This window comes from Myxocyprinus asiaticus, chromosome 35 (genome assembly GCF_019703515.2).
Source record: "Myxocyprinus asiaticus isolate MX2 ecotype Aquarium Trade chromosome 35, UBuf_Myxa_2, whole genome shotgun sequence".
NCBI classification, from domain to species: Eukaryota; Metazoa; Chordata; class Actinopteri; order Cypriniformes; family Catostomidae; genus Myxocyprinus; species Myxocyprinus asiaticus.
Genome location: NC_059378.1, coordinates 18,515,431 through 18,529,788, shown reverse-complemented (window position 1 = coordinate 18,529,788; position 14,358 = coordinate 18,515,431). Strand labels below are relative to the sequence as shown.

Genomic DNA, 14,358 nt, shown 5'->3' with positions numbered 1-14,358 from the left:
TAATTTTCTAGAAAAAGCTGTAAGCACTGTGTTTCTGTTGCACTTTGAAAATTACTCTGCTAAGACCCACCTCAGCAACGTTACTCAGCCAATGGTGTGATTTGGGGGCGGGACTATCTCTTTGTTTGACCAATGGCAGATGGGGCTGTTATGAAAACAAAGTTTCTTTTAGCAATTCCATTTGGTGGTGCTTGTGGCACAGATATTACATACTTCAGCTTTAATAGAATTCATTTGAATATTATAGACAAAAAGAAATTAAATGATCACCCTAGCCTACATGATTTTAGAAATTGAGCTTAGGTTACCTTGAATGTGACTGAAGAACTAAGTCTTCATCTTAGCATCAAACTGTTCTATAGAAACTTTTCAAAAAGTCTGAAAATGATTCTACTTTAAAATTGCTTCAACAAAGCCTGTGCATATTGTCTGATATAATTAATTTTTATAATAAATGTTGAATTGTTCCATCAGACAATAGCTTACTGTATCTGAAAAATCAGCCTCTGGTGCACCTCAGTCCCACCATACTGCGAGGTTGGTTTACTTGAACTGGGATAGACTCTGCCCCATAGAACAAAAGAAGACACATCCAGAGCAAAACTCAACCTGTTTAAACCCCTTAAACTCTGGTGCATTTCTGGGCTGTCGTCTGCAATTTTCCACACTCAAATTTAATACTTTATACTGTGGACTAATTGCAAAAAATTGGTCTAATTTTTTTCAGAAAAAAAAAATCATGAATATTGTATTTGTTTACAATCTTATGATGAACAGATGAACAATATTTTTTTGTTGTTGTTGTCCTAATTGTAAATATGTAATTCTGGTTCTGTGTTCACTAAATCTCCCTTTAAAAAACAGTATTTTATTCCACTAGATGGCAGCAAGTACTATGAAAAATATTTTTTTTCTCAATCAACTTCCATCACAAAATGCAGATCTGAAATGTAGGTGGCATTCTAACGCATTTCAGCCTCCACAGATGTGCTCATCCATAGACATTCTGTCTAATTTTTAGTTCATGCACCACACCAATTGTTTCATAGGATATCTCGGCCTCTGAGTGGACTAGAAGCTCAATCGAGTTGTCATTAGAATTCTGAGATTCTGCCCATTGCAATGATATCTTAGATATAACATTGGATGATTTGCCCTAGCAAGCTCATAGACAAGTAAATAATAGCTGATTTTGAAGAAAACTGCCTAAAGTAGAAGCAGATATAACGTTTTTGGCTAATTGAGGCTTACAGCTGCATTGATGGGTGCATATTTAATCAGCACATATTTGATGTCTTACATCATTCACTTTGTGATTCTTTTGAAAATCTTTTGAACTGTGGTATTAGTGCAAAAAAAAAAAAAAATTATAAAACAAAATAAAAAAAACTGTACGATCACATTCCTGAGAATGAGAGCTTTCATTTGTTATATGACTTGTATATTTAAGTGCAATGTGAAAGACTTCATATTCACATTCATATTTCTACCACATTACTTATTATGGCTCTTATTTTGTTATTTTATGCATCATAAATTATTGGAATTTTATGAAAAGTTCAGATTCTAGACTTTCAAATGATACCCCATATGCCTGACTTATGTATACGGGGACTTTAACGTTTTAAGCTTAAACATATTTTACGATATAAATTAACATTTACTAAGATTAATACTGTAAATGCTGTGAAAAACCATTGTTCATTGGTAGTTCATGTTACCTAATGTCAACAGATAGAACCATATTGTAAACTGTTACCAAAAGGTCTTGGGTGGAAACAATTCATTCATAGCTGTGAGTTTTACTACTGCTACTTTTTAAAAATGCATATTTTATGACTCACAATTAAGAAGAAAGACTGCATAACACACCACTGAACTTTGTCCAAAACATTGGACAATGTTTTAGCATAAGAGTATAAGAATGATGTTCTCAGTTATGCTTCGCAGCTTAAGAATCAGCTTTCCCTTGGATGTCTCACACTTTGTTTGGAGAAATACAAATAGTATTTTACAATACATTTGGAAAAATGTTGACACACTCAAAATTTCTCAGTTTAATTAATCTGCTGCTGTGACTTGACTTCAAGTTTCAATGTTAAATTATGTGTGTTATATGTAATTAATTGTACATAAAATGTAATTTGCTTGTAAAATTTTGAATGTATACAAAATAAATATTTAGTAAAATATTGCATAAAAAGTGAACTGTCAGAATTGTGCTTTTTTTTTATTTTTTTTTTTTTTTTTTACAGCCATGTTTCTGTACATTGTCAGGTTGGTGGTCCTTAGTTACATGATAAGATGGGAAAGAGTTTCAGACAGAGGCTGTGACTCTGGTTTCGGAAAGCTCCTTGCATGCCATCTGGACTAGTGCGGCTTCTGTGTTGTGGCAGCATGCTTGACAGGGAAGGAGAGGAGGAGCTGAGAAAAATGTGTTCATCCATCTGCCACAAAATCTGATAGCTTCGATAAAGCTCACACTTTTATTCAAGAACCTGTTTGGCGAAATAGGTAAGGAAATACATTTTTAACGGTTCCGAAAAAATCAACAACAACAAAAAAACAGGGTCTGCTTTTATCAGGCAAGTGCAAAATGTGATCTGCACAAAGAGCCCTAATTCTTCATGTATTTTAAGACAATCAATAGTAAAACATTCCAATAGGACCTTTTAAATCATGACGAATTTACTAACTCATTTCCAAATGCATCTAAAGTCATTTTTCCCTTAATTGTAGAGTTCCCTAAAGAATCCTCCAATGATAGAGTAGATTTACAGAAAACAGCATCTTTAAAGGAATATTTCAGAAGATTCAAACAAGTTGCAAAAAGCTGTTGCATTTGTGGCATAATGTTAATAACCACAAAAATAGATGACTTTTCCCTCCTTTAAAAAAGCAAAAATCATGGTTACTGTTTGACATGTACAATGGAAATTAATACTACAAATTCTCCACCCTGTCCAGTAGGTGGCGATATGCACAAAGAATGTGAATTGCCAAAAACAAAAGAAGAATGTGGAAGTGAGATTTACAGTAAAAAAAGAAATTAAATGTTGATCTGTTTCTCACCCACAGCTATCATATTGCTTCTGAAGACATGGATTTAACCACTGGAGTCGTGTGGATTACTTTTATGCTGCCTTAATGTGCTTTTTGGACCTTGAAAGTTCTGGCCACCATTCACTTGCATCCCTACAGAGCTGAGATATTCTTCTAAAAATCTTAATTTGTGTTCTGCAGAAGAAAGTCATGCACATCTCAGATGCCATGAGGGCGAGTAAATGAGAGAATTGTAATTTTTGGGTGAACTATTGCTTTAACTGTTTCAAAAGTATAGTTAAGAGAAAACCAATATGTATGTTGACATGATTTTAGTGTGATAAAATCGCTTACTAACCTTTTATGTAAAAATATGCAACTGAACAACTTTATTAAAAACTATTTAAACGTTACAGCTCAAATAAGAGTTTTAACGGAAGAATGAATGCAAGTATTTTTATAAAAGTACTATAAGCTTCACATTTCTACCTTTAAACACACACAAAAAAAGAAATGGGTAAAAAATATATTTTCATATATGAAGAATATCCTGTGCATGCATTGATGTATAGTATTGTGAACTTATTTTCTTCCAAATATTTGAGTTTTGGTTCTCAATCAGTGGAAAAGATGATGAAAGAAAAATTCTTCCTGATGCCAGATGGTGATCTGCTAAATGTTTGTACCCTCATACCCATTACTCCCAGGGGTGGAATGCAAAGTTCTTCTAGTTTCCTTCCTTTTACCTTCCCATCTGCCTTCCCATTTGACTACCTCCTGTTCAAATATTTTGTAATACTAGCCAAGTGTTGTGTGAAGATCCTTCAGACATGTGGACAGCAGTTCCTTTTTTGTAGTCTTTACACTTTATAGTAGTTGGATGTTTTTTAATGGCACCATGGACATGACAGGCTTCTGAATATCTGTAGATACTGTGCATTATTCATCTTTACGAATAAGTTCTAACTATGGAACAGCAACATTTCAGTTCTAAAGTTCTTTTTGAATCGATTTGACTTTGATTTTAAAAAATGCATTATAATCCAACTTAAAAGGGAAAGTCCACCCAAATATGAAAAATCTCATCAGATATTCTGCTTAAAAATCTTTGTTCTGCAGAAGAAAGTCATACACATCTGGGATGGCATGAGGATGAGTAAAATGAGAGAATTTTCCTTTTTGGGTTAACTATCCCTTTAAACCCAAGGGTTAGTTTTTACCATGCAATTATAATGTACATTTTAACCTAGCTAACCTTATCTTTGTAACAGAATTAGTACGGTACAAGTTAAAAAAAAAAAGAAAAATCCTCAGGGTTGTTCATATAACGGCAAATAGTTTCATGGACTAAAAGTCAGGCAGCAAGAATAATGTCCCAAGTTTTAGTTACTTGCTTAAGGCATCATTTGTCACTCATTCCAAAGCAAACCCACATCTTAAAACATGAACATAATAGGACCCCCCCTTCCAGTCATGGGGCTTGATTGTGAGAATATAAACGTTTGATATTATGAATTCTCTCACAGGTCAAATAGGAATTAATACCTTGTAAATCTTCCATGCCTTCGTGGCTATTGCAAGACTTAAGATAACTGACTGCATTTAACAAAAACTGCGTAGTTGTCAAGATAGAAAGCTACAGCCACAGTCCAGCTTTTTACGCAATGACGCCACCATATGGCCAGTTATTAAAATTAGGTTCATGCAACAGCTGTCAGGTGTTCTAATTTGTACTCTGGCATTATATACCTTAAGACAGTAGCACCAAATCATGTTAAATAGACATTTTACTTCAGAGTTTAGTAGGCACTGGGTGCTGCTGACTGTTTGAAGTAATTTCTACTTCATTTATGCACATATTGGAGAGGGTGGGGTTTAGACTACACCCATAACTTTGAATATTGTCCAGAAAGGGTTCACGAAGTGGCTTGTTTAAACTTCCATCCAATCAAGTGTTTTTCTTATAAAAGATGTGCTCCTTTAAATTTCGGATTTTTCACAATTGTGTTCATTGTCAAACCATTTCATGTCTTCAATTTCTTTAGGTTGGATATTTGAATATTTTCAATGAGACGGTTTACAAATCTCTGCCACTTTCAATCAGCTGCTACTTGTTAAAACCATAAAGCAACTTGGTTCCCTTTTAGAAAATGAAAGCTGACAGTCAACTTGTAAACATTAATTTTTTTTAATAAACACAAGAGAAACTGATGACAGCAAGACATTTTAATTCCATCTTCACTGATTGGAAACATTAAATAACTTTCAGGATGACCAGCGATACCATAAAGATACAATTTGTATTTGAATGTGGTGTTACAAACCAAGTGCTTCTCCCCATTATACAGCCCGTCCTTTACACATTAAAACAGACTCATTTACGAATGCTCTTTAGCCAGTTTCTCTGCCTTCTCGACAACCTCCTCAATTGGGCCCACCATGTAGAAGGCCTGCTCAGGAAAAGCATCGTACTCGCCTAGGGAAAGAGAGTAGCACGATAAGCAACACAGAATAAAGACACGAAAAATTAGACCTGGACCATTACGTTATTACAAGTCAAACAGGATATGCATTAGATATAATATAAACAAATTCAGACAAAAGGATAATGACCAAGACTTACCACCAAGAATAGCCTTGAAGCCTTTGATGGTGTCTTTCAGGGGCACAAGCTTGCCCATGTGTCCAGTGAAGACCTCGGCGACTTGGAAGGGCTGGGACAGGAACCTCTGAATCTTACGGGCACGAGCCACAGTCAGCTTGTCCTCCTCAGACAACTCGTCCATACCCAGAATAGCAATGATATCCTGCAGGGACTTGTAATCCTAAAATAGACAAGAAAAATTATGGATTAAATATAAATGAATATGGAGAGGGAATAAAAAAATAATTATACAATAATTTTTTACAAATGGAATCCCATATTCATTGTGGCTCACCTGGAGGATCTTCTGGACACCACGGGCTACGTCATAATGCTCAGATCCTACAATGTTGGGGTCCATGATACGGGAGGTGGAGTCCAGTGGGTCCACGGCAGGGTAGATACCCAGCTCAGCGATGGCACGAGACAGCACTGTGGTGGCATCCAAGTGAGCGAAAGTGGTAGCAGGGGCAGGATCAGTCAAGTCATCAGCAGGCACATAAATGGCCTAAGAGACGGGAGAATGTCAATTTTTGACATTTGATTATTGACAAATGACTTGATATGCAATCTTAGAGCTTTTGCTATTAAGGAGAACAAGCATGTGGGAGCATGTTCTAAATGAAGCATATACCTGCACAGATGTGATTGAGCCTTTCTTGGTTGTGGTAATTCTCTCCTGCATGGTACCCATGTCGGTGGCCAGAGTTGGCTGATAACCCACAGCAGAGGGGATACGGCCCAACAGGGCAGACACCTGCAGAACAAACACAGAATATAACACACTGAACCCTTAATTTGGATAAAAGGAATTGAGATAGACATGCAAAGTATGAATTTAGTCACTTGCCTCTGATCCAGCCTGGGTGAAGCGGAAAATGTTGTCAATGAAGAGCAGCACATCCTGTCCCTCCTGGTCACGGAAATATTCTGCGACGGTCAGTCCAGTCAGAGCCACACGGGCACGGGCACCTGGGGGCTCATTCATCTGTCCATACACTAGCGCCACCTAATGGGAGCAATAAGGACCTGATAACATCCTGCCATTCCATAAGGGTTTTACAAGTAATGTTATACAATTAAATTGACTTATTTACTTGGGACAAATGTGTCAAATGGGTTTTAGCTTTACAGAAATGGAAACTGCAGGCATAAAAGTTACCTTTGAGGTGGTGTCCTTCAGGTTGATGACACCAGATTCGATCATCTCATGGTAGAGATCATTTCCCTCACGGGTTCTCTCTCCCACGCCAGCAAACACCGAGTAACCACCATGAGCCTTGGCCACATTGTTGATTAGCTCCATAATCAACACAGTCTTTCCCACACCAGCACCACCGAAAAGACCTAAAAATAATGAGTTCGTTTGAGCGTTGCCATGTACTCTTAAATCACAGATTCAAGAGCACAGCAACAAAATGTTATGTAGGGCTGTCATGTAATTATCAAACAAATAATTGCGATTAATTGTCTGTTTTAGGGCTATGACTATTAATAAATGGTCATATTTCTTAAAGGTGCATATGTGCTTCATACACCCTAGTCTTTTTTTATATACTTAATATGTAAATCAAATAAACTGGGGGCCAAAAGTTTGGAATAATGTACATATTTTGCTGTTTTGGAAGGAAATTGGTACTTTAATCCACCTAAGTGGCATTCAACTGATCACAAAGTATAGTCAGGACATTACTGATGTAAAAAACAGCACCATTACTATTTGAAAATTCATATTTGATCAAGTCTAGACAGGCCCCATTTCCAGCAGCCATCATTCCAACACCTTATCCTTGAGTAATCATGCTAAATTGATAATTTGGTACTAGAAAATCACTTGACTATATCAAACACTGCTGAAAGCTATTTGCTTCATTAAATGAAGCTTAACATTGTCTTTGTGTTTGTTTTTGAGTTGCAACAGCATGCAATAGACTGGCATGTCTTAAGGTCGCTATTAGGTCAAAAATGGCAAAAAAGAAACTGCTTTCTCTAGAAACTCAGTGAACCATTATTTTGAGGAATGAAGGCTATACAATGCTTGAAATTGCCAAAAAACTGAAGATTTCATACAAAAGGTGTACACTACAGTCTTCAAAGACAAAGGACAACTGGCTCTAACAAGGACACAAACAGAAGTGGAAGGCCAGATGTACAACTAAACAAGAGGATAAGTACACCAGAGTCTCTAGTTTGAGAAATAGACTCCTCACATGTCCTCAGCTGACAGCTTCATTGAATTCTACACCAGTTTCATGTACAACAATAAAGAGAAGACTCAGGGGTGCAGGCCTTATGGGAAGAATTGCAAAGAAAAAGCCACTTTTGAAACAGAAATACAAAAAAGGTTAGAGTGGGCAAAGAAACAGACATTGAACAACAGATAACTGGAAAAGAGTGTTATGGATCTTAACTCCATTGTGCTTTTGTGGGATCAGCTAGACTGTAAGGTGCGTGAGACGTGCCCAACAAGACAGCCACATCTAAGGCAAGTGCTACAGGAAGCATGGGGTGAAATGTCACCCGAGTATCTGGACAAACTGACAGCTAGAATGCCAAGGATCTGCAAAGCTGTCATTGATGCACGTGGACGATTTTTTGATGAGAACACTTTGTAGTTTAAGTTCTGAAGATTTTTTTCAAATTGTAATAGTAATTTTTCACAATATTAATGTCCTGACTATACATTGTGATCAGCTGAATGCCACTTTGGTGCATAAGAGCAAAATCTGTACATTATTCCAAACGTTTGGCCCACAGTGTATATGATATACGATTTCCTTTTTAGGCTTTGAAACAATATGAAATGACATGAAAAATAATGTTTACAATATCAAAATATTTCTACAAACTTAAAATAGGTCTCTTTTTGGTCAACTTTAATCTTAGTCAATTTTGCGTCAACTCTGATTTTGGAACTCATTTAAGAAAATATTGTTTTTTATTAAATAAATTTGTATTATATTAAATTATATTATATTATGCAATAGTAAAATATTTCCATCCTAATTTTTTATACTTGCATGTTATTTTAATGCGCTTTGAACCCACGAGCCCTTATTTCTCATGAAGCAAAACCTTTGAGATTGTTTCTTAATTTTGTCACTCCACAGAAACAAAGCACGTGTCTCATCCTCCATCTCACTGCGTGTCATTAACACTGCATGTATGAACTCGCTATGACCAGGAACATTTGCCATTACACAATCGTCTAAAGAGACGCCAGCAGGCTTTGCGTTCAATATACGAGTTTATATTTTTGCACAAGTTTGGTGCGAGCTTCTGCTGACGGCGCGCACATCAGAGTGCTTAAGAAGCGATTCACGCACTCTTCCGGACAGGAGCCGCTCTGGTTGACATCCACAGTGCGGCTCAGTGATGCTCAGAGTTCAACTGAATGACACAAACACGTCGTTGATGGCGTTTTCATATTCGCTTAATTCCCTTATTTTGGCATTAAAATGTAATTGGAATTTGAAGTGCACAATAGACACGGTTATCTCATAACCACAATCCGACTTATTTAATAATCACGACAGACCTAAAAGTAGGAGTAGAGAACAACATCTCAACCCTTACTTATACAAGGATACATTTAAGCGGCAGTCTTCCCGTTTGTCTCGTTGCAAGGATCTGTAACATCTCATAAATTTACAATTAGAAAAGGCTGCAGGTTGATTACGCACCAATCTTGCCACCCTTGGCATAGGGGGCCAGCAGGTCTACGACCTTGATTCCTGTGACCAGAATCTCCTGTTCGACACTCATGTCTGTGAATTCTGGGGCCTCAGCATGAATAGGAGCAGTCCTGAGGAAGATATCACACTAGTCTGTCACAATAGTATAGCAAAAGTAACCATTACACTACACAGAAAGAGCAATTGTTTACTTTACAACTGGCTTGGTGACAATGATTTTATTTTAGCTTTTTTGGAACTTACTGTTTTGTAGAAATTGGTCCTCTTTCATCAATGGGCTCACCGATGACATTCATGATCCTGCCAAGTGTCTCAGGGCCCACAGGGATTCGAATAGGTGCACCAGTGTCAAGAACCTTCTGACCACGAACCAGACCCTCAGTACCGTCCATAGCAATGGTGCGGACAGTGCTCTCCCCTAAAGAACAGCATAGACATTATAATTAATGCAATATTTCTGTGCAATCTGAGAAGTTTACAAATCAAGACTTCAACTGTAAACATTCAGAGACGTGATTCAGCAAACTGTGTTACCTAGATGCTGAGCCACCTCCAGGACAAGCCTGGAGTCACGACCGGCTACTTCCAGGGCATTGAGAATGGGGGGCAGACCCTCGTCGAACTGCACGTCCACGACGGCACCGATGACTGCGACGATACGCCCATGGGCGGCAGCGGCTGCTGCGGCAGGAGCAGCATAATCCCTGCCTGAGAAATCAAATACAATTGACCGTCTTGAAACTAATAATAACAACCTATTAAAAAAAACTTGCAGGCTATATCACAATACTTTTGTTTGCTAGATGACCTGATCAGACAAGACAGTGTGAATGCACTTAAACCGAGCAATGTCACAGACATAGTAATTAAAACTCTATTAGCTTCGGTCTACAATCTGTTCCTTACAGATTTGTATATGAAAAGTTTAAAGAATAATTTGGTCCTTGCAGACCTTGTATCTTGTGATCTGCACAATGACCTCGCGAGCTCAGAAACACCGCTGGTAGCGCGAGCCTCTTCTCCATGACACATAAAGGTCATTGCTGTTTTCGAACGAAACAGAATTTGCTGTCATTATTGAATGGAGAATACCGTTATGGTACTTCATTTCCATCACGAATCAGCTTACATCTAGTCATCACGCCGAGATCAATCACTGAAAATAATGAGGTTAAAACTTTGCGGCCTGCTCGCGCTGTCCGCATGCTACCATATAGGCTAGCTGTCTCGCGCCGTCAGTGACGTCGCTGTCAGAATAATTGCATTACAACCAACAGTTTTAAAATCCAACTAACTCTACTTACGAGAAAACAGTGCTGCTGGAGCTCCGTTGAGAGCCTTTAGGGGGGTCACCCCTGGCTTGAGAGCCTGCAGAGCCCCGGTACAACAGCGTCCCACAGCACCTAACATTGTTAAAATGGCTGAAGGTGGAATGGGGCAGATGCTCGTGAGCTAATATATAGTGCCGCTCGAGTCAGCACTGCGCATGCGTGCCAGACATGGCGACACGGGAACTGAGCGTTTGCGCATGCGTCAATGTTGAAGGACAGACTGTGTGTCGTTACAATGAACTGAAATAGCGTATAAGCTGTTAATACGTTTAACTTTAATAATGAGCTGGAGGGTTTGGGTCAAAAGTATCTCGTTGGTACAAATATATCAGATTGCATTTACAGAGTATGAAACGTAAAGAATCAATGAATCATTGGCAATACCCTTGTTTAGTAGCCTACATTATACAGCAGAACACGTTTCAATTAGAGATGATAGCTACAGGTGGTATTGCTGATTGGTTATTTTAAATGCATAAAAATAGGACATTCTTTTTAAGTGCAATAGATCTAAACACGAAACATTCAATCGAAATCTCATATTTAGTGTTGTCAAAGTCAGTGACAATACATAGTCTGTTTTTGCACGGCTGTGACCACTAGGTATCGTTGTTGTATAAACTGATAACTATTCAGCTTTGGCATTATGTTACATGTGATGTATCAGAACATGTCTGTGGGTGACAGTTGTTGTCCAGTTGCTTTTTCCATCAAGAAGCATTTGTCTTAATGCAAAACAGAAGATTAATATGCAAATATGAGAACAATGTTGTGGTTACTGAAATGATGCTCCACTATGATGATCTTAGAAGAATAGAAAGATACATTCATATGACTGTGCACCCACCTCTTGAATAAACTATATAATTTGGGAATATTCTCTTAGTGTATATTGCATATCTTAATACACTTCCATGCTTTGACCTATGACTTATCTGCCTTTGTAGATTACTGCTTTGAAGTGCAGGTCTCATTAAGGCTGTCTAATGATGCAGAACAAGCAGTTAATAGGCAGTGAACTGTAATGACATCTAGCCATGTGACTGTGTGCATAAATGTACAACGTCCATACACCTCATATAAAGGAACACATACAGGTATTTTTATTCTATAAATGTGCAAATATCTCTACAAATTTGGTCATAAAAAGTCAGATTTTGGTAAACCACATGTTAAGATTATTACATGATCAGAGCGCTAATGTGCTGTATGTTGTATTTGAATGAACTATCAGACATTGGACTGAATACAAACAAAAGAATTGTGATTAGAATTAATCTTGTGGCCCATACACACAATTTACACAACAGTAATTTTTCAATAACATAAATACATCACTGAATATCACCCCATATTTTTTGTAAGTTATATTGGCTGTGCCATGAAACATGGTATGAAGGTGTAGAAAATGTTCAAGCATCTCAGAGACACCGGTAACTAAGTTGTGTGCACAGATGGTGCAGCAGTGCAACTGAACAAACAGGCCTGAGCTGTTACTAACCCTGCTGTACATATTAGTCCTGCACACACTCCTGTGCGATAAGAGATTTCTCTGTTCCGTGATATATATCCAATATGGACATGCAATCCAATGTATGGGTTCGGGAATACTTTTATTGGTTGGATTTGATAAATCACTTATGCATCTGACAAAAAGCACACAAGCCTGCTTATACAGTGTTGTTTATATACAATAGTATCACTTTAGTTGTAACTTTGAATAGCATGTGCTTGAATTCGCTAATCATTTTCATTATTTCCCTCATCCCAGATTATTCAATCAGATAGTCAAATAAAAATTTTCGGCTGATGCCCCGACTGAGACGCATTACCCTCAGTTACTGAAGTCATCTGATAGTCAGGAAGGACAGTGGATATAACTTAATGACATTAGGGAAAAACTGTAAAAACAACATGAAACAAACTGTCACATTTAGCTGTTGAGAGGATAAACTTGTGAGGTAGTAGAGCAGCACCAGATGTCCAATTAAAAATGCTAAAACAAACTACTGTGACAAAGGAAGTGTGTATGGAGCTAGAACAATGTCTTAAGTATTTCAATCTGAAATTTGTTAATTTGAGTTCTAGACATGTGACATTTCACAAAACTGAAGATTTTTGAGGTCTATTTAATACATTTTTATTTTTGCTTGCGTCACCCAATGGTCAGTGTGTGTAGCCTACAAGGGCATAGATTTGGATTGAACATTGGAGGGGTTGCAGCGATAAGCATTTACATGTTTCCATTGATCATGTATATTATAGCCTATAAGGAAATTAACCTTGTCCAAGATTAATAAATGCTGTAAAAGCTTTAAACATTGTAGATAATGTTAACTATTGCGTTAACATTAGCATATACAGACTTAAAGGTGCTTAAGCGATTTTTTTCATGGAAAGGTGTGCAAAAAAATGTCCTACTCCCTGAAAGATATTAATGAAAATAAGTGTCGTGTTTTTCTTTTTTTTGTAATTGACGCCATGCGAGGTTTGGACATGTGAACGGCGAGCTCTGCGCACTTTGCTAGTTTTAACACTATGTCATAAACCGGTGAGATTCGATACACTCTGTTCCATAACTGGAAAAATCAAAATCCTCAGGCTCTGGACACATTAAAAGACACTTATGCGCTCAAGCTGACACCCTTGCTGAGGCCCCGAGCTAGGGAGCCAATTTGGTCAGAGAAGTGCGGGAAATTCGGTGAGAAATGTTGAACATGTCGGCAATGCCGACAAAGGTCGTTGCTGATTTGGAGGATCTTGCTGTAATACGTCGATCGATCACTGCCATGGAGACGAAATTCACTGAGATGGTTACAAGAGTGGGGGATGTCGAGAAACGCATTATCTGGAGTCATCGGAGAGGGAATTAGCTGCTAATCCGTTAGCGACCAAGGTGGATTTGGAGCGTGTCTGGGAGAAGTTGGAGGACTTGGAGAACCGTAGCCGGCAGAATAACGTCCGTATTGTTGGAATTCCTGAGGCCGAAGAGGGTCAGGATGTGGTGGAATTCCTGGACGGGGTCTTTCTGAGCCTGCTTGACATAGCAGACCATGGGCTGGAGGTTGGGCGAGCTCACAGGGTTCCGGCTCGGCGATCCGCTGAGGGAGACGGGCCGCGATCAGTTCTTGCCAGGTTTCTTAGATCGTCCAATGGAGATCTCATGTTGCGCGAGGCGAGGAATGAAGGAAGGCTTTCTTGGAGGAACCATAGCATTTTCTTGTTCCCAGACTTTGCGAATTCAACAAGAGAGAAACGTGATCAATTCAAGGAATGCAAGAAACTCTTACATCAACGGAAGGTTGCTTTTGCACTGATATTCCCGGCCAAATTGAGAATAAATGCTAAGGATGGCCTTAAAACAATCACATGTTCCCAGCTAGAGTTGTCCTTCATAAAGTCAATGGAGTAAGTTATTTTGTTGTACTCACATTGTAGCCGAATGGACCGACTCTCCGAGGAAACTGAGCGCCTTTTTTGTTTCTTTTTGTGCTGGTTCCGCCTGGCGGCTGGAGTTTATTTTGTGGAATAACACTCCTTCGGGACAGTGTTGTGGATGAATCTGCACGTTCTTTGTGCTTATGCCTCCTATTGACTGGAATTTGTTTTGTGGAGTATTTCTTGCTGGTCACTGGAGTGATTAGGT

General features: G+C 38.3%; 1 protein-coding gene across 1 annotated transcript; it reads right to left on the bottom strand.

Annotated features, from left to right (window-relative positions):
• Positions 1-5,253: 5,253 nt before the first annotated feature.
• Positions 5,254-10,850, bottom strand: LOC127426417 (ATP synthase subunit beta, mitochondrial-like). The gene is made up of 10 exons (XM_051673198.1): positions 10,686-10,850; positions 9,916-10,089; positions 9,625-9,799; positions 9,370-9,491; positions 6,849-7,033; positions 6,537-6,695; positions 6,321-6,443; positions 5,982-6,194; positions 5,666-5,867; positions 5,254-5,518 (listed from the first exon to the last, which is right to left on the bottom strand). The coding sequence occupies exons 1-10, from the start codon at positions 10,789-10,791 to the stop codon at positions 5,421-5,423; spliced, it is 1,557 nt and encodes a 518-aa protein (XP_051529158.1). The 5' UTR covers positions 10,792-10,850; the 3' UTR covers positions 5,254-5,420.
• Positions 10,851-14,358: the final 3,508 nt, after the last annotated feature.